Source organism: Armigeres subalbatus, chromosome 1 (assembly GCF_024139115.2).
Source record: "Armigeres subalbatus isolate Guangzhou_Male chromosome 1, GZ_Asu_2, whole genome shotgun sequence".
NCBI classification, from domain to species: Eukaryota; Metazoa; Arthropoda; class Insecta; order Diptera; family Culicidae; genus Armigeres; species Armigeres subalbatus.
Genome location: NC_085139.1, coordinates 253,055,532 through 253,076,187, shown reverse-complemented (window position 1 = coordinate 253,076,187; position 20,656 = coordinate 253,055,532). Strand labels below are relative to the sequence as shown.

The 20,656-nt window shown below is 41.9% G+C and overlaps 2 protein-coding genes and 2 long non-coding RNA genes across 4 annotated transcripts in view; 3 read left to right on the top strand and 1 right to left on the bottom strand.

Moving 5' to 3' along the window:
* Positions 1–20,656, top strand: part of LOC134207210 (uncharacterized) — an 88,839-nt gene that overhangs the window by 1,090 nt on the left and 67,093 nt on the right. The window contains exons 2-5 of the mRNA XM_062682930.1: positions 10,872–10,991; positions 11,052–13,184; positions 13,252–13,442; positions 15,301–15,430. Coding sequence (XP_062538914.1) covers positions 10,872–10,991; positions 11,052–13,184; positions 13,252–13,442; positions 15,301–15,430 — 2,574 coding nt within the window. The remainder of the gene's footprint in view (positions 1–10,871; positions 10,992–11,051; positions 13,185–13,251; positions 13,443–15,300; positions 15,431–20,656) is intronic.
* LOC134207211 (uncharacterized) lies at positions 2,694–3,281 on the top strand. The gene has a single exon (XM_062682931.1). It carries the CDS (start codon positions 2,694–2,696, stop codon positions 3,279–3,281), a length of 588 nt encoding a protein of 195 aa, XP_062538915.1.
* LOC134206715 (uncharacterized) lies at positions 14,573–20,363 on the top strand. The gene is made up of 3 exons (XR_009978306.1): positions 14,573–14,929; positions 15,301–15,809; positions 19,713–20,363. It is a non-coding gene; the product is annotated as an uncharacterized LOC134206715 (long non-coding RNA).
* On the bottom strand, positions 18,733–19,699 carry LOC134206717 (uncharacterized). Its single transcript, XR_009978308.1, has 2 exons — positions 18,983–19,699; positions 18,733–18,907 (listed from the first exon to the last, which is right to left on the bottom strand). It is a non-coding gene; the product is annotated as an uncharacterized LOC134206717 (long non-coding RNA).

Genomic DNA, 20,656 nt, shown 5'->3' with positions numbered 1-20,656 from the left:
CGTTTCTGTACCAGGGTGCGCATAACCCTTTTCCGGATACTCCTACAGTTGCCTGTGCAGGTATTCCTTAACAACCAGGTCCCAAGTCATTTATTTATTTATTACCAGACTAAGGCCGGAGTGGCCTGTGCACTACATACACTCTTCTCCATTCAGCTCGGTCCATGGCTGCAGTTGGCCAACCACGCAGTCTGCGGAGGGTCCGCAAATGGTCCTCCACCTGATCGATCCACCTTGACCGCTGTGCACCTCGCCTTCTTGTCCCCGTCGGATCGTTGTCGAGAACCATTTTCACCGGATTACTGTCCGACATTCTTGCTACGTGCCCGGCCCACCGCAGTCTTCCGATTTTCGCGGTGTGAACGATGGAGAACTATCGGTCTAATAAGCGTTTTGTATGTCAGTTTGGTACGGCGGCGAACTCTATTAGATCGGAGTGTCTTGCGGAGTCCAAAGTACGTACGATTTCCTAACATGGTGCGTCTCCGAATTTCTCTGCTGGTATCGTTATCGGCGGTCACCAGTGAGCCCAAGTACACGAATTCTTCAACCACCTCGATTTCGTCACCACCGATAGAAACTCGTAGTGGGTGGCTTACATTGAACTCTCTTGAGCCTCTTCCTATCATGTACTTCGTCTTCGACGTGTTGATGACTAGTCCAATCCGTTTAGCTTCGCTTTTCAGTCTGATTTAGCTTCTTCCTCCATCCTTTCAAAGTTACGTGCCATGATAGATGTTGATCATACAAATATTTGTTTCCGTGTCAATGAAAATCCAAATGTAACGCATTATTTTCAACCCCTATTAACCTAAATATTTTGAGTGTGTAAAAAGCGGGAATACAGTCCATTTGACTCTTGGAGCTACATTTTTTGGTCCTTCGAGCCGGATGTGTGGTTGAATTCGAAAAATCGTGTTGATCGCATTTCCTAGCGTGGAAATTGCGAAATCGGGAAGTGAAACGGTAAAACGTTTACGGAAATAGAACGATATCGAATCAGCGTATACGGAACATGTTTGAACGTGTCGCGAGTGGAGTGCAAACGTAAAAAACAAAATGGCGCCGTCTACGCATACTCCGAAAAGTAATAAGAAGAACCAGAAAAATATGACGGACGCCACGAATACCGGAAATGTAGATAAAACAGATCCGTCGCATGTTCTCACTGTGAGTGAGCAACTGTACCAGCAAAATCAGAGGGAAATGGTTCGACAGAATAGAATTGATTTCGATGTGTTGGTAGGAAAAGGAAACGGTGGCGGAAAATTGACAAGGATTCAAATTGCGGTGCAGAGGCCTGAGTAGGCAGACAAGCATTATCTGCAACTCCAATTGAAAATGTTGGAAAGTGCCTACAGTGAGTACAGTGACCTTCAAAATCGCGTTTACGACCTTATCACCAGCGAAGAGGTAAGGTGCGCGGAAGAAACGCGGTTCATTGAAGTGGAAGAAATGTACAGTGTGCTGTATGTGCAAATTACGAAGTAAATTGATGCGGCAGTGAAAAGTGAAGCGACACCTGCGGTGGTGCAAGAACAGCCTGTTCACAATCACCCATACGTTCCTCCGTTGAAGGCTCCATTGCCAACCTTCGACGGAAATTTCGAGAACTGGTTCGCGTTCAACCCTAGTAACATTTTAGTTTTATACTGGTTTTATCACACTCCTTGGAAAGAATATGTTTGAAAACCTGATGGCGCGTTACGATAACGAACCTCCGGCGATAAAGCTGTACCATTTGCGCAACTCTCTGATATAGGTGCAGCTGCTGGCGTGATAGACCAGGACATCATAAACAATAACGATTATGATGCTGCCTGGGAGACGCTGCGTGAGTGTCAAACAGATTATCGTAGACAATCATATCGACGCGGTATTCAACATTCCGTCTATGACGAAGGAAAGTGTGATTGGATTGCGGAGGCTGATTGATACGGTTGCAAAAAATATCGACGCTGGAGTTACCGGTGGAAGGTTTGGGTGAAATGATGCTGCTAAACGTGCTAAAAAGAAGTTCGATCTGGAAACCCGTAAGGCATGGGAGCTACACCAGAAGGATAACGATTTGGCGGATTATCGATCGACGATGGAATTCCTCAAGGAAAGGTGCAAAGTGAGAAGATAAGTCGTAGCAGCAAGGCGACAGCAGAAGCAGTGAAGCAAGTGCGCTCCGTTGGAAAACCAGACTCTAAAGTACATAGTCTGGTTACTACGTGCGAAAAGTGTACGCATTGCAAAGGAGAACATGAACTCTGGAAGTGTGAAGCGTTTAAGAAAGTGACCTTGAGTGAAAAATATAACTCGTTACGGAAAAGTGGTTCCTGCTTCAATTGTTTGGAGAGGGGACACATCACGGGAAAATGCAAGTCTGAGCGGTCGTGCAAACAATGTGGCAAACGTCATCATACGTCACTGCATCCCACTAATACGCGTTCAGATGAACCAGTAGTGCAGCAGTACAGCGGTGCATCAAAGGCGAACGCGCCGAGGCCATCAGCAGATGCCGTTGAGAATACAGAGACGACAGGTAATGACGGATCGGTTCTATGCTCGAACGAAGCGAATGATGGAGTGCCGGGCTGTGTTGGATTCTGCTTCACACAAGCACTTCATTACGGAAGCGATGGTTGCCGCTTGGGCTGAAACGGTGAAAGGCAAACTATACAATCGTCGGTATTGGTGGTAACCAGATGAGCATTCAGTTCAAAGTGCACGCACGAATCAAGTCAACAGGAAGTAATTATGAGTCACCGTGTTTAGAGTTCCTTGTTGTAAAGAAAATCACAAGTGAACTTCCCATGCAGCGTTTCGAAACCTCCCAGTTGGACATACCGAAATACATCAAGTTGGCTGATCCTGGATTCAACGTACCCGGTCCTGTGGATGTTCTGATTGGTTCAGGACTTTTCTTTAAGCTAATCAAGCATGGACAGCTGCAGTTGGCAGACCATTTGCCTGCTGTGCAAGAGACTTCCCTTGGTTGGATTGTGAGCGGTTTGATTCCAACTAGCCAATTGAGTGTAGGTGGTACGCTCTGTACGATGGTAACTGACGACGACGACATCGGTAAGTTACTTGAACGATTTTGGTATTTTGATGCTTACGACGAAGCAACTGTGCACAAGCAATCATCTGATGATGCATGCGTTGTGCATTTTCTTGAAACGTATCGGCGTGACGAAAACGGTCGATTTTTTGTGCGACTACCCTTCAACGAGGCGAAGGGTCAGTTGGGCGATTCCGAAACCATGGCACAATGGTCCCAGAGTCGAATCTAGCAAGACAAAAATGTTTGCGCCAAAACTATTAGTTTTAGATATATAGTGTCTTTGGGAAAAAAAATTCATATTTTTTGACGATTTTTTTCCATGTAGTGAAATTAGGGTGGTACCTATATTTCAGAAGTTCATAATATCAACTTTTTAATTTTTTGGTAAAGACTTGTGCAGTGTTCCACAAAGTTGTAGAGCAACTAATTTTGAGCAACTTTGCCGAAGAAACCATTTTTCTATCACTTATGGTTCACAAGTTATGAGCTTTTCAAAAAATACGTTAGGGCGGTCCCTAAAAATCGGTATTCTTCACATAACTTTTTATACATTCATTTCTCGCATAAACTTTGTTCCGAGCACTTTTAGGACTTTTGAAGACGCACATTTTTGTTAAAGTTATCCCTAAAAAATCAATACATAAAATATATTTATAAAGAACGGTTTTCGTAAGGAAATAAACGTTAGTTAGATCAAAGTAGGCTGGTCGACAGAGCGTATGATTTTTTTTGACGTTATTGTGCCTTGCAACAAAAATTACAACTTTCGTGATAATTTTCCAAAGCTCTCATAGATGTGAAAAATTTCTCCGCAGTTCAAATAGCACGTGCTATCCAAGCATTCACCGCTAGGATGCACCACGTGGCGGCCAAATGTGAAGATTTGATTTTAACGTAATAGTAATAACAACATTTCAGTAGCTAACCACAGGTCATCTTCGCTTTCTCCCACTGGCGATACCGAAATAAAATCTATTCAAAACAAGATAGGCTTGTAACAAAGGCTATACTTCAAAAGTGACGTACTTTTAACGCTACATATCCAACAGAAAACCAAGCTACTACCATTAATATGCATAGTAGGGGAAACCGCTAAATGTTGAACGGCTAATTTTGTCGCCTATTGTTGAACTTCCATAAGAAAAGCACGTGCGTTCAACAATAGGCGAAGAAATTAGCCGTTCAACATTTAGCCTGATTTTCTGTTTGATGTTTAGCATGGCACACAAAAGACATGGCAGTCTCAACGCGTATGTAAACATTCAGTATGAATGAACCGGTGAATCGAGAAAATGCGCTCTCTAGTTCAGCCTACTTTGATCGATCTAACGTTTATTTCCTTAAGAAAACCGTTTTTTAAATATATTTTTATGTATTGATTTTTGAGGGATACTTTGTATGGACCACATTTAGAACTTCTAAAGACACATCTTTTTGTTGAAGACCCATGGACCTATCTCGTTTATTTATCAAGTTATAGCCGTTTTTCGATTAAAAACATATTTTTTTCAAAATGAAATAAAACGCTTTAAACAAAAAACGCTCTCTCAGTTTTCCCACCATAAACGCAGAAAAGTGCGAGCTTTCGAATAGAACCAATAGATTGGAAATCGGTTTGCTCCATTTTGAAATATACGCATATGAAAAAAACATGTTTTTCATACAAAAACTCGAATAACTTTTTTGTTATAAGAGATAGATCCATGGTTCTTTAACAAAAATTGTGCGTCTTCAAAAGTCCTAAAAGTGCTCGGAACAAAGTTTATGCTAGAAATGAATGTATAAAAAGTTATGTGAAGAATACCGATTTTTAGCGACCGCCCTAACGTATTTATTAAAAAGCTCATAACTTGTGAACCATAAGTGATAGAAAAATGGTTTCTTCGGCAAAGTTGCTCAAAATTAATTGCTCTACAACTTTGTGGAACATTGCACAAGTCTTTACCGAAAAATTAAAAAAATTGATATTATGAACTTCTGAAATATAGGTACCACCCTAATTTCACTACATGGAAAAAAATCGTCAAAAAATATGATTTTTTTCCCAAAGACACTATATATCTAAAACTAATAGTTTTGGCGCAAACATTTTTGTCTTGCTAGATTCGACTCTGGGACCATAGACTAACGCAAAATGAACTCCCCCAAGAAATTATGACGTTTGAGCGGGTCGCATAATGAACGCAAAATGAACTTTTGTTCGAGAAGACGACCCGCTCAAATGTCAAAATCCTTCGGGTGAGTGAATTTCATGAACTCCTGCACAGGTCTATTGTGGCATTGGTATTGTACTTCCAGTTGAAAACCGAAGTGAGCTCTCGCGACAATCGAGTTTTCTCCCGTTTCCTTTTGTCGCAACTACGTCGCGACTAGTGCGCATGATGGCGCACGGCGGTAGCATAGATGCGCACTAGTCGCGATGCAGTTGCGACATCAAGAAATAAGGAAAAACTCAATCGTCGCGAGAGCTCACTTCGGTTTTCAACTGGAAGCACAATAAGTCGCATTGAGACATCTCAATGCGATCAGCTCATGCACTCAGAAAAAACTGCATATTGCTTATAAATGTCGTGCACTTAAATTATGACCAGTTGGTTTTGCTTTTACAAAATATGTGCGGTGCTTATAAAATCTTGTCGATCCAATCATCATGAGTTTTAAGTGCAAAAGAATTACCTCCTATTAGGGGTGCACATATTAATTAATGAGATTGAATCAATGCAATTTTATTAGTTTTGCTAATATTTTTTCGCGTTGCTAAAAGCAAAACAAACCAAACTAAAATGATAATTTCGTTTCGTTTTTTTTGTCTAGAGCCATTTTATTATTTCAACCTAATTATTCACATTTGAAAGAAAACGTAGGAGTCATTAAATATTCAGGATGCCAGTTATAGCCAATGTTTTCTGTGCGAAAACGATTAGACGCGAATCATTGTCGGTTTATCCAACAGGCCAAAACGTCGGATGTGCTCCCCGCAGGAAATCTTAAATAAGCATTTGCCCGATTGCAGCTTATTTCCAATAAGTCTTGGTTGGTTCCATCAGATCCTTGCCGACATGTCTAGATTCCGTATTTCCGCATCGTTTAGTTTACGAAAATCTACCATATACTCTGCAAAAACGGGATCAACACATTTTGATATTGAAGGTTAAATAGAAGTTGCTTGCATTTACCTTTGAATCCGGTTCTCCAAACTAAGATTTGCTTTCGAATTACGAGATAGCATCTTCCATGCACTTCCGTCCGCAAATTGTGGCTGTTTCTCTCCATTTTTCTTTTGTTTTTCTGAGTCATATGCAATTAATATCTTGTTATTAAATTTTATGTGCAAGAGTTTATAGATCGTGTTTCAAATTGCACATAAAATATATTACGAGAGTACATGTTTTCAAATAGTTTCGTAAATATTTTGCATTAAACGCATTTGAAATGAGATTTTCGCCCTCTTGATGGCTTCTATGCGAGTTTTGCACATAAATTATATCATGCGATTAATTTGAGTGTGCGCTGTTTGCCATGGCAAACCTTAACAAACAACAGCGGAGGTGCGTAAAACAGCTTTGGCGGGAAATTTTCATTCAATAATATCGTCGCCTAAGTAACGCCAGCTATGCATTCCTAGCACATGAGATGAGTCTCATGAGACGTACATTGAGACGCGCTCACTTAGTTATTTTATGTGCGCGCCAGCTTCTCTCGTCGCACTGAATCGATGCTACGTGAGCTTTTGTAGCTCATGGCACACTGTCTCATCCATGTATACACGAGAATTAAGAGACTCTGTCAAATAGTACTCTGTTGGATCAACAAATCGCCAGATGAGTTGAAGCTTTACGTTGGGAATCGAGTGAAGGAAATCCAGATGCCGACCAACCAGTTTGAGTGGCGATATATTCCAACGAAGATGAACCCCATCACCGGTTCCGGAGGTAGGTCTTCAAGAATTACGAGTAGTTACCCTTTTCACATCGACCGAAAGCCAACGACTGAAATTGTTTGACAACATAAGCCGATTTTCCATCATGCAACGATCCATGGCCTACGTGGTTCGTTTCACTGACTACATTCGGAACGGAAGAAGACAAATTGCGAAGGGATTTCCTACTGCGGACGAAATGAAACGTGCATTGTTATACGGGGCACACACTTGTGGTATTCGTACCATGGTACAAGGCGACAAGAAAATAATTTCAAGGCTATCTTTAATGAAGACAATAATTGGCATGTCACTCATTTCAAGATTTTTGTATCATGGTATGAATACCACAAGTGTGTCCCCCATATTACTGATTGTGAGACTGATCCAGAAAGAGTGCTTCAAAAACGAAATTCGAGCCTTGACGGAAGAAGGGAACTTCAAGTATCCGCTGAAATGCTTGAACCCTTTCATCGACGAAAGAGATGACACATTGCGTGTGGGAGGAAGAATTCGACACGCTCAAATTTTGTATGGCAGTAAACATCAGCTTTTGATGCCTGCCAAACACCCTGTGACTGTTGCAATTATTCGCCACTTGCGTCAGACCAACATGCACATCGGTCAGCGAGCGTTGCTGGCTGTTGTAAGACAATAATTTTGGCCTCTCCAAGCGAAGAATCTGATTTGTAACGTGGTATACAAATGTACACCATGTTACCGTTCTAATCCGAAATGAGCGACGCAACTGATGGGAGATCTGCCGGAATACAGAGTGGAAGCTGCGTATCCATTCTCCAACGTAGGGATTGATTTCGCCGGACCATTTTTGTTAAAATCAGCGGTCTCTGTGCGAAAATGTGTAATGACCAAAGGATATGTGTGCGTTTTTTGTTTGCATGGCTACACGGGCTATGCATTTGGAAGCAGTGTCAAATTTATGGACAGATGCATTTTTGGCTACTCTTCAGCGGTTTGTGAGTCGGCGCGGTCTACCCAAGAAAATATTTTCGGACAACGCCACCAACTTTGTTGGTGCGAACAATGAGCTAGCGAAATTGGCCGATCTTTTTAAAACTGAGATGCATAAGAAAAAGCTTAATGTATTTTGCGTCGAGCGGAACATCGAGTGGTCCTTCATCCCTCCACGTAGTCCTCACTGGGGTGAAGTCGGCTAAATTTCATCTGCGACCAATTTTGGCGGATCATAAACTCTCGTTCGAAGAATTGACGACAGTGTTGGCACAAATTGAGGCTACGTTGAACTCTTGTCCTTTGGTGTCATCATCAGACGATCCAAATGACTTGACTGCAATCACGCCTGCTCATTTTTTAATAGGCAGAGAGTTTCAAGCAATATCCGAACCATCGTATCGTATGAAGCCATCAAACACGGTAGACTGTCTAGATGGCAGGTGTTGCAGGACCTGAAGCAGAAGTATTGGCGAACCTGGTCAAACGACTATCTTCAAGAACTTCAACGACGAGAACGTCGACTTTACGACGACTAGTATCAAGGTGGGCGCATTGTTGCTAATCGTTGACGGTTAACCTAAATATTTTGAGTGTGTAAAAAGCGGAAATACATTACTTCAAATTCAGAAGGTCACGTTTGCGGTTGCGTTTTTATTTAGCTTACGCTGAGCCCTTCGGTTTATACAGTCCACTTGACTCTTGGAGCTACAAAAGCGATGTTGAATAGCAGACACGAAAGACCATCACCTTGCTGTAACCCTCTACGCGTTTCGAAGGGACTCGAGAATGCCCCTGAAACTCGAACTACGCACATCACCTGATCCATCGTCGCTTGGATCAACCGTGTCAGTTTATCCGGAAAACCGTTTTCGTGCATTAGCTGCCATAGCTGGTCCCGATCGATTGTACCATATGCGGCTTTGAAGTCGATAAATAGATGATGTGTGGGCACGTTGTATTCGTGGCATTTCTGCAATACCTGACGTACGACGAACACCTGGTCTGTGCTAGAGCGTTCACCCATTAATCCCGCCTGGTACTGCCCCACAAACTCTCTTGCAATTGGTGTTAGTCGGCGGCATACAATTTGGGAGAGTACCTTGTAGGCGGCGTTCAGCAATGTGATTGCGCGGTAGTTGCTACAATCCAGCTTATTGCCCTTTTTGTAGATGGGACACACGACACCTTCCATACACTCCTGCGGCAGAACCTCATTCTCCCAAACCTTGGTAATCACCAAGTGCAGCGCTCTAGCCAGTGCCTCACCACGGTCCCAAGTCATGCGTCTCTCCAAAAACTTCAATCGTTACAGGGCCATTGGAAGCTCGATTTGATTGTGTTTCCATAACATCAAATGCTGTGTCTGATGGTTGTCTAAGGTTGTCACTGGTTTTGTTTTCTGCATCTGATAGCAATGAAAATAAATACTATCTATTCTCATTGATCTGATAGTGAAAAAGAATTGAAGGGTCAAATATTTTATTTTTTGTGAGAATTTCCCCGCGTGCTGCGTCTCGTTGGCTAGTCACCGGACAGACAAACCGGGCTATTATATATATGATGATATGATGATTTGCTTCATAATTTTCCGACATGCTTCTATATACCTACGCACCAGCTTTGCGTGTTTTCGCCGCTATTGGACCTCCTCTCCCTTTGATTTCTTGATACTTCCGTTGAAGTTCTTGAAAACAGAGCGTTTAAATTGGTAGGTTCAGACGATCTACCATCCATCGTTCACACCGCGAAAATCGGACGACTGCGGTGGGTCGGGCACGTAGCCAGAATGTCGGACAATAACCCGGTGAAAATGGTTCTCGACAACGATCCGACGGGTACAAGAAGGCGAGGTGCGCAGCGGGCAAGGTGGATCGATCAGGTGGAAGATGACCTGCGGACCCTCCGTAGACTGCGTGGTTGGCGACGTGTAGCCATGGACCGAGCCGAATGGAGAATACTCTTAAATACCGCACAGGCCACTTCGGCCTTAGTCTGAATAAATAATAATAAATCAGACGATCTACAGCTCTAACAATATTTCTTCTTGTCATTCAATTCTGATATTTCAATAGATACTATTTGTGACCTTTCTTCAGAGCGGAACATATCGGCAGTCTACTTTTTTTGAGCCAAATCTATGCGGAATGCACTTTTTTCGTGTAAATTTCCAAGCTAGTGACGAAATACAAATAGGCGTCCCGCGTTTCACTGGACTCTTGCTGGTCACATTACAGAAGTAGGAATTTTCCACGAAAAGCTATTTGGTACCAAAAATGTATGAAGGTATTCGCTATCACGTCTATCAAATACATATTTTGTTCGATGAGATTTTTGAGAAATCAAACGATACCACGCCATACTGATTTTGGAAAGTTAACTTCTCTCCTGGTGAACCGCTGTAAGCACGCTCAAAGTGAGTAATTAATTACCCATATTCATATTAAACAAAGAAAGTGAAACGCAAAGTCTAAGGAAGTCCAGTCGGTTATAAAGATCATACAAAAGTGTTCAGAAGGCCCACAAAATCCAAACAGGACCCGTACTTGTATAGCTGAATGAGCAAAGGGCAGACAACGTATAATTTAATTTATATCAACCATGGTAATTGTTACGGATTCAAGTCGAAATTCGACTGTTCTCAAGTTATCGAAGACATTTGCCACTTTTTTGGCATGCAGGTGGAGAGGCATATAAGCGCTGGAAGTTTAAGAGAATTTGGCCAAAACGTCGTCTAAAATACCTACACATCTGCAATCCAGGCCCGCATACGACAGCCTACCGAGACAATAAAGCTTTTCGATTGAAATCTGCTGCAGCGACGACAGCAGGGTAGCATTTTGAAAAATTACCACACTATCAATATGCTAGTTTTTTGTTTTCATTATCTCAGCTCACGATAATTTATTTATATTGAATTCCAAACAGATGGAGACCTCCGCTGCTTGCCTGACATGCATAAAGAACTTGGCTGAAGGAGACGGATCTCTCAAAATAAACGAAAATAAGCACATTCAAACTGCTTTGAGTAAACATTTTTGGTTCACGGTAAGTGAGCTACAATCCCATTTCAAACCTTATTGGTTCACTTTCTTCATTTTATTTCAGGAAAGTCACTATCTCAGTGGCACAATTTGCCAGAACTGTTGGAACAAGGTAGATGAGTTCCACCGGTTCTACTGTGAGGTAGAGAAGCTTACCTTTTTCGAGGTTCAATTGCTGGAGATCAAACAGGAGGAGGTGGATTTCCAGCCATCCTCTCCGGAACTGGTGGACCCAACAAAGGTTGAGGAAGGCGAATACAATTTCTGTTCGGTAAAGGAGGAGGATTCGAGCGATGGGGAGCTAAACAGGGAAACCAGACAGGGCAAAAAAGCGAAACGTACGAGAGTGCAGAAAAGAGAGCTAGACGATGTCCAGGAATACGTTTCGAAACATATGAAACTGAAATGTGACACATGTTCCAAGCAGTTCAAAACGTTCGATCATTTACAGAGGCATTCCCTGAAGGAACACGGAAAACGTGCCACTGTGGTGTGCTGTGATCTCAGGCTCGCAATCGCCTATCGATTCGTGGATCACATTCGGTACCATCTGAATCCAAGCCGGTTCAAGTGCCAGCAGTGTACGAAGAGATGCGTCAACAGGGAATCATTGCACAGGCACGTTCGAACAGCCCATTCGCCAGAGCCAGAAGAGCCCGTGAGCAAACGAGAAGAAGTCGATTTGCAGCCTGTGAAGTTGGTGGATCCTATCAAAACTAAGGAAACGGAAAAGCCTCCGGAATCGGACACTAAAGTAGAAGAAACCGTTGCAGACATACTTGTCGAAGCGAACCAGGAACTCGATAACAGCGATAACAATGAAAGTAATGACGGCAATAATGAGGATGATTACAAACAAGAGGACTATTCGAATGAGTCCGACAGCTCGGAGGATGATGCTGACTCTGATGAGGAAAATGCGGATAATAATGATAACGATGATGATTACCAGGAGGAAGAATTCCAAATTGGCAAACGAACAAGACTGAAAAGTTCAGAGATGGGGGAAATACAGGAATACGTATCGAAGAACATGACGCTAGAGTGTGACACCTGTTCAGAGCGTTGTGAAACTTTCGACGACTTACAGAAACATTCCCAGGACAAACACAAAAAACGAGCAATCATTCGGTGCTGCGATTTCAAGCTCGCCAACAGCTACCGATTTGTGGATCACATACGGTTCCATTTGAATCCGGATCGCTTCAAGTGTTCTCAGTGTGAGAAGAAATGTCTCAATCGGGATGCGCTGAGGAGGCACGTCCAAAAGGTCCACACCCCGGAGGACGAAAAGAAGCATCACTGCGCAGTGTGTTTCACGAAGTTCTCCACTCGGAAGGCGATGGTCAGGCACTCGAAGGTGCACGAAGAGTTCGACCCGAAGGAAGGTGGTGGCACCAGGAAGCGCAAGTATGTGGAACGAGCCAAACGGGACATGGAGAACGAGAAGATGATCGCAGAATTCATTAATCTGGAGTGCGATTCGTGTCATAAGAAGTTCGACACGTTCCTAATACTGCAAAAACATTCAATGCTGGAGCATAAGAAACTTTCGTATGTGTTCTGCTGTGGTCAAAGGTTTAACAAAAAACCACGTCTTGTAGACCACGTCCACTTTCATCTCAACCCGACCAAATTCCAGTGCAAGATCTGCCAAAGAAAACTTCCACACACCGAGTCACTTAGGCGGCATATGGACAGAAACCATTCGGAAGAGGCGAAAACCTTCAAGTGCACCATGTGCCCGAAGATGTTTACGCACAAAAAGTTCCTCTCTATTCACGAACGGTGGCACAACAGACGGTGGCACTGCGACATATGCGATAGGCGATTCATCTGCGAAGCCATTCTCAAGCAGCATCATCGCTCGGTGCACACCAAAGAGCTGAACTACGTCTGTCACGTGTGCGCCAAGACGTTCCACATCTACTCGACGTATCGGTCGCATCTGGAGTCGCACGACGAAACGATCAAGAAGAAACCCCAGAAGCCGCCGGTGCAGTGTCAAGTTTGTCAAGCATGGACTCCAAAGTTGTCGCATCACATGCGGCTGCACTCGGGAACGCGGACGTGCGAAATCTGCGGACAGGAGTGCAAGAATGTTATCGCCTATCGGTACCACACGAAGCAACACCAAACGGGGGATCACATGTGCTCCGTTTGTGGGAAAGGGTTCAAGAAGGAACTTTCGCTGAAGGTAAGCCCTATAAAAATAGTTTGATTAATTCAGTTTGTGTGATGTAGATAGTCTCCGAACTTTGTAGGAACATATGGCGTCGCATACCGGGGTCACGCTGTACAGTTGCGACTTTTGTGAACGGACGTTCAACTCGAACGCCAACCGGGCCGCGCATCGGAAGAAAATGCACCCGCAACAGTGGCTCGAGGACAAGCTTAAGAAGAAGTTGGCACGATACGGTGGAACGCTACCGCCGGAGGCAGCGGAGACGGTGTAGTTCTTCGTTTGTTTCAGGTATGGATAAATGAAAGTATTTTGAAAAGTGAACTTGGGAGTCTTTTATCGGGATCGATGTTTTGAAGAGCTCTTATTTCTGTTCTAGTTATTATTTACAATTTACTGACTAGTTACCGTATCTTTAGCCACACGTTGTTGAGGCCTACGGTATCGAAATAATCACTTCTATCGCCATTCTGATATCCTAATCCAGAATCAGTTCGGGACTGTATTGGACAACCACAGCTTTCAATTGGTCATCTACTGGATGGTCAGCGTGGAAAACTGATGGTCGCAATTCATTTCTCTCTTGATAGCCTTTACTCAAACCCATCGGACGTGTGTTGATTTTCGCCTCATACTTCGACGAAATCCAGAATGAGTGAGACTTCAGCGATCTACCAGTGCGGCCCAATGGTACACAAATGCTACAGTTTTTGGAGAGCGAAATCTGCTTGAAACTTGAGGATGTAAAATCATTCAACTACAGAACACCCGCAACTGTCTTTTGATGTAAATTCAATGGAAAATGTGTAAGCGCAGACGTAAAGAAAGGCATTTCAAGATTCCGTGTATGTGGACTCGGATACAAGACATCCATCCAGAAGTTTGGTGATGCTATTTGCATCCAAAGTGAAAAATGGAAACATTGCTTTCTATGGCGTTTCTAACGGCTTTAAAGTGATGCAGATTGGAGCCCATCCCATAATTCATAACCATCGGAAAGAACATATTAAGCCTGTACATGCGCAACAATAAATACTAAAAAGCCGCAAATGCAGATCCTCAAAACTACAGCAACATCAACAAATCATCAGCAAGGGGAACATGCAATGTTTGCCAAGGCCGATTTCTCTCAAATGGACAACAAACAATCGGTGTCGTCGCTCATCGATGAGTGTGGAGATGCACCAACCGACAAACACAAACTGAAGACCAACACGAGGCTAACCACAAGAGCGATGAAGACCAGCTACCGACAACTAGTTCAACAGAATGGATCGAAGCGATGAACAAAAGACAGCGGTCTCGCTGGCCCAGGCCCAGCACACATGACCAGCTCGACAGGTAAGCTACACCCTAGCCATTGATAAGCTCCCAAAAATATTGAATTTGGTTGCTCTTTGCATAGTATCTGTTGTGGTAGTGCTGAAGAGTGCGCGCTCAGAAATAAAGAGTGAAATATGTAAGAGAGGAAAAGAGAACAAAAAGGGATATTTTATGGTATGCTTGTCAGAGCTACAAATAAAAGATCAGTTTCTGGTTATTCGTTGACTTATACAGTTGTGTCTTTTTTATAACATCAAGAGAGATTAGTCCATCTGTGATTAAGTTTTACAGTCCAATCGATGCTGCTCCGCCTTGCTTTTAAATAAGTCTAGATTATTACAGTGGCGACGAGTATAAAATCGAATGATGTGAACGAAAATTTTGCAAGTGCTATCGCGTGTGTAATTGCATGGTAATTTTCGCCCTACAATCCTAGCGTAAGTTGAAATTGATTACTTCACGTTTTTCCCTGGGATTAGCTAGGAGGCAAATAGCGCTTTTGTGGTATTGTTCTTTTGTTTGGCGGTTTCTTTGTTCATTTTCTTAAGATAATTCTATACCGCCTGTGAGTGAGTTTTGTGTGAATAGGACAACATTTTGGATCGACCATTGTGAATGCAGATAAAAAAAAAAACAATACCACATTGTATTTGACAATCTTTTTATATAGAAATTGGCAGAGAAATCTCGGAGGAAGACATTTTTTTTACCTGCCTTGAGCCATTTCAAAAAAAAAGTGACTACCTTTCATTTTGGCTTTTTCTCACCGTTTCGTGTTTCTTTATTTTTCTCATTTGTATTTGTGCAGTGTACCGAAATACTTTATCATCGTATCGACGATCAGCACCGCCGAAAGTGAGAAGCAGCTCAGTGCTCATCTACTCATTTGTCTGCTCACCAGTTTGCCGTTCACTCACGTCACCTATTGCATGGAAGGTGTATGCATGTGTGAGTGTCAACATTTGAAGTGGTAGAAGGAAAGTGAGGCTACGATTACTGAACCATTTTGCGAATACCAACACTAATATCCCCAAACTGATCATCGGTGTATGCAGTGAGAATCTCAGAAGTGCATCTTTTGTCTATATTTAATCGACGATAAGCTGGTCGCCTGAGATCTACGAAGGAAGATTGGTGTTGGCTGAGTGGATGAAGTATTTCCCCGGCGTTATTGCTGTTGCTTGCTGATGTGGTTTATGGTTGCTGCAGTGTGCTGGTTTTGAGCTTTACCAAAGTTTATTTTGTATCCCGAGTGTCTCCCATATTATTGCCGTTGAATTTGATTACCTGAGTGGTGAGTTTCGACAAGTACAACAGGTACGTAATTTTTGTTTTGCTTTTTTTTCGTCAGAAACCTAGAAACAATTTTGTTTTCAAATTTATATTGATATACCTATTTTGTTTTATTTTCTTGGATTAAATTTGAATAAAGGATGTCGGTGTCGACCACAGTTGAACCCTATCTGCCCAGCTCAATTCCATTTGCTCAGTATGTTGAGCAGCTGGAGTATGTTTTTTTAAATAATAATGTGCCAGAAACAAAGTATAAAACCTCATTTTTAGCGGTTTGTGGAGTCACAGTTTTTTCAGAAATAAAAAGCTTTTCCCGGGTGCAGAAGTGAAAACCTAACTTATCAGCAGATAATAGAAGCACTTAAGAAACGATTTGATAAATGCGATTCAGAGGTAATACACAGCTATAAGTTCTGGAGTAGAAGGCAGGGCAGAAGTGAAAAATCTGAAGATTTTGTAATAGCAGTTAAAGTTCTTGCTGAGCAGTGTGGGTTTGGCACATTTAAAGACAGGGCAATTCGTGATCTGCTAGTTATAGGTGTTTACAACCGGGATCTTCAGAAAAAGCTATGTGATGAGGATGAAGTCACAAGTGTCCGCTGCTAGAGCGGAGAAGCTTATTTTGAGTCATGAAATCTCCAACAACAGAACTAGTGTGCTGAAAGACAATGATGAAAACAATGTGTCGATAATTGCTCGCTTAGGAAGAAAGGAGGTTCGTTCACGATCGAGGCAGAGATACCAAGATAGAAACCGTAGCGTGTCATTTTCGCCCCGAAAACGGTTAGGAAGTTATGCTGATAGGAAATACGACTCCAATAAACCGTTTTATTTGTGCTCTTTCTGTAAGAGGAAAGGCCACACTAGAAAATTCTGTTACAAATTACACGGTAGAGACAAATTTCAGGCAGATGTAAAGTTTTGGATTCTCCTAAACCTAAATTTGAAGGTTCATCGGGCAATTTAAGAGAGTGTCGAAGTCAGATGACGATGACGAAATCGATTTACCCTGCATGATGATCTCTTCGGTAAAACGCGTGAATGAGCCATGTTTGGTAGAGGTTTTGATTGAGAAGAACAGAATTAAGATGGAAATTGACTGCGGTTCGGCTGAAACTGTTATTCCAGAACAAATGTATTTGAAATATTTTGAGCACGTCAAGCTTCGGCCTTGCAATAAAAAAAGTTAGCCGTGATAGATGGAAAGAGGTTGCACATTTTAGGAAGAATGGATGTGAAGGTTCAACATGGTGGAGTGAGGCAGCAACTTGATCTTATAGTACTTCGGTGCGATAACAATTTCGTGCCATTAATGGGTCGCACCTGGATGGATTGCTTTTATGGAGTATGGAGAAATGTACTTGTGAAAATAGCGGCACAAGACGAAAGCATTCACAAGCTTGAAGAAGAAGATTTTATGGACGAAATTAAGCGTAAGTTTGCAAAGGTGTTTCAGGTGACGGGGATTTTTCAACTCCAATAGTGGGGTATGAAGGAGATCTAGTATTGAAAGAAGAAAACCTATTTTCCGAAAGGCGTATGGAGTACCATTACGATTGCGTCAACAGGTCATAGATCATTTGGATTCTTTAGAGAGAGATGGGGTGATTTCGCCAATTGAAACCAGTGAATGGGCATCACCGGTGGTTATTGTGATTAAGAAAGATCAAAATATCCGTTTAGTCATCGATTGTAAGGTTTCAATCAATAAGGTGATCATCCCAAACACTTACCCATTGCCTGTTGCCCAGGACATTTTTGCCTCTCTTTCAGGATCTAAAATATTTTGCTCACTTGATCTAGCAGGAGCTTACACACAACTTCTTTTATCAGAGCGCTCAAAAAAGTTTATGGTTATAAATACCATAAAAGGTTTATATGTTTATAATCGCCTACCGCAAGGAGCGTCTTCTAGTGCGTCCATCTTCCAGAAGGTAATGGACCAAATCCTTCATGGTTTGGAATACGTTTCTTGTTATCTGGATGACGTTTTAATTTCGGGAGAAAATTTGGAGAAATGCAAACAAAACCTTTACGTAGTTCTTGAAAGACTTTCCAGGGCTAATATTAAAGTCAACTTAAAGAAATGCCAATTTTTTGTAACTGATTTACCATATCTTGGACACATTTTGACGGATAAGGGTTTATTGCCATGTCCACAAAAATTGAAACCATTCGTGAAGCAAAAGCTCCGGGGAATACGTCGGAACTCAAAGCATTTTAGGTTTGATAAACTATTACTCCAAGTTTATTCCCAATCTTTCTACTAAATTACGATGCTTTTATGCGTTGCTGAAAAAGAATGTGAAATTTGAATGGACGGGCGAATGCGATAAGGTTTTCAAAGACTGCAAAAGTTATCTCCTTCGTCCTTGCCTGTTGGAATATTTTGACCCAAAGAAACCTATAGTGGTAACAACTGACGCTTCCAGTTATGGTTTAGGGGGCGTAATGTCACACGTTGTAGATGGAGAAGAAAGGCCGGTTTGTTTCACGTCTTTTAGCCTCAATGACGCACAAAGGAAATACCCCATTTTACATTTAGAGGCCTTGGCAGTTGTGTGTGCAGTAAAAAAATTCCATAAATTCCATTTGGGATGAAGTTTGTCATATACACAGATCACAAACCACTGATAGGAATTTTGGCAAAGAAGGAAAGAATCAGATTTATATTACTCGCCTGCAACGCTATGTTTTCGCGTTGTCTGTATACGATTACGGAATAATTTATCGGCCGTCCTCTAAAATGGCAAACGCAGATCTCTGCTCCCGGTTTCCACCAGCGGTGCCAGTTCCCAAAGCCTTGGATCGAGAATATATCAAGAGCCTTAACTTTACGGAGGAGTTCCTTTGGATTACAAGGAGGTTGCCAGAGCAACGAAGAAGGATGAATTTTTGGAAAAAATCGTGAACTACTTTCACCAGGGTTGGCCAGAACGCATTGAAAAATGTTTCAGAGACGTTTATTCACATCATCAGGATCTTGAAATGGTTGAGGGGTGTATGTTATTCCAAGATCGCGTGATCATACCTGAGGTACTAAAATCAAAGATTTTGAAACTGCTTCACAGAAACCATTCGGGCATAAACAAAATAAAACAGCTGGCTCGAAGAACTGTGTACTGGTTTGGGATGAACAAAGACATGGAGGATTATGTTAAATCATGTACAACTTGTAACGAGATGAATCCACTTACCAGGCCAGCTCCCTGCACACAGTGGATACCAACAAACAAGCCGTTCAGTAGAGTTCACGCAGATTTTTTCCATTTTGACCGTAAGACGTTTTTAGTGATGGTGGACAGCTACACAAAGTGGATTGAGCTGGAGCACATGAAGAATGGCACGGACTGCAAAAACATCATTAAAGTTTTTCTCAGCATTTTCGCAAGATATGGTTTACCAGATGTTCTGGTCACGGATGGAGGGCCGCCATTTAACGCTCTAGATTTCGTGATTTTTTTTGAAAAACAAGGAGTCAAAATGTTGAAAAGTCCACCATACCATCCGCAAAGCAATGGACAAGCTGAACGTGTGGTTCGTTTGGTGAAGGATGTTTTTAAAAAGTTCCTTTTGGATCCAAATGTCAACAAACTGGATACGGATTTGCAGATATCTTACTTTCTCCTAAACTACAGAAACACTTGTTTAGAGGATGGCAACCGTTTTCCATCTGAGAGACTCCTTTCATACAAACCAAAAACACTATTGGATTTGATTAATCCCAAGGCTAGCTACAAACACAATCTTGAAATGCATGATGATACACCCTTTGATACAGATATTTTACCTACTGACAATTTTAATGACCGGTTTGTTAATCTGAAATGCGGTGATCTGATTTATTATAAAAACACTAACAAAGCTGACGTAAGGCGGTGGCTGCCAGCTACATTTCTAAAACGTATTTCGGCAAATGTTTTTCAGATTTCGCTGGGAGGAAGGCAAATTTCGGCGCACAAACAACAGCTCAAGATCACGAACGACACTCAGCGGGGAATCAGCTCTAAGTTCGTTTTCCGAGATGAGAACGATCGGTACAATTCTCAGAAGGGAAGAAGACTTTGATGAGGAAGGAAGGATGTCTGATCACGAGTCCGACTTCTACGGATTCCCGGCGGAGTCGTTCATATACAGAGAAGATCTGTTCGACAATCTAGTTCCTGATACTGAGCCTAAAGAGAGGTTGCCAAAAACTAGGCGATCGAATAGAAACTATAAGAAGAAGATGAAACGTGATTTTATATATTATTAGGCAGAAATTGTATTGGAATAGTAGAAATATTAGGTTGTTTTCATGAATTTATTTATTTGCCTAACTATTTGATTTAGATAATTCACTTTCGAGTGAATATTGATGTAGCATTCAGAAAATGTGTCGGTTTGATTATTCAAATATCGAGTGCTAGTTTTATTTCTCAAATAAGGGAGGAGTTGTTGTGGTAGTGCTGAAGAGTGCGCGCTCAGAAATAAAGAGTGAAATATGTAAGAGAGGAAAAGAGAACAAAAAGGGATATTTTATGGTATGCTTGTCAGAGCTACAAATAAAAGATCAGTTTCTGGTTATTCGTTGACTTATACAGTTGTGTCTTTTTTATAACATCAAGAGAGATTAGTCCATCTGTGATTAAGTTTTACAGTCCAATCGATGCTGCTCCGCCTTGCTTTTAAATAAGTCTAGATTATTACAGTATCCAGATAATCCTGGATCTGGTTTGAAACCCTTCAAATCTATAGACGAATCCAAGTAAAAATAAGAAGAAGACACACGACGGTGTTAACTTTGACAGATCCTACAGCACAGCATAGGAAGATCATTTTAAAATGGTTATAATAAATTCTAGACAAAATGTAATTAAAATCTGATTGAA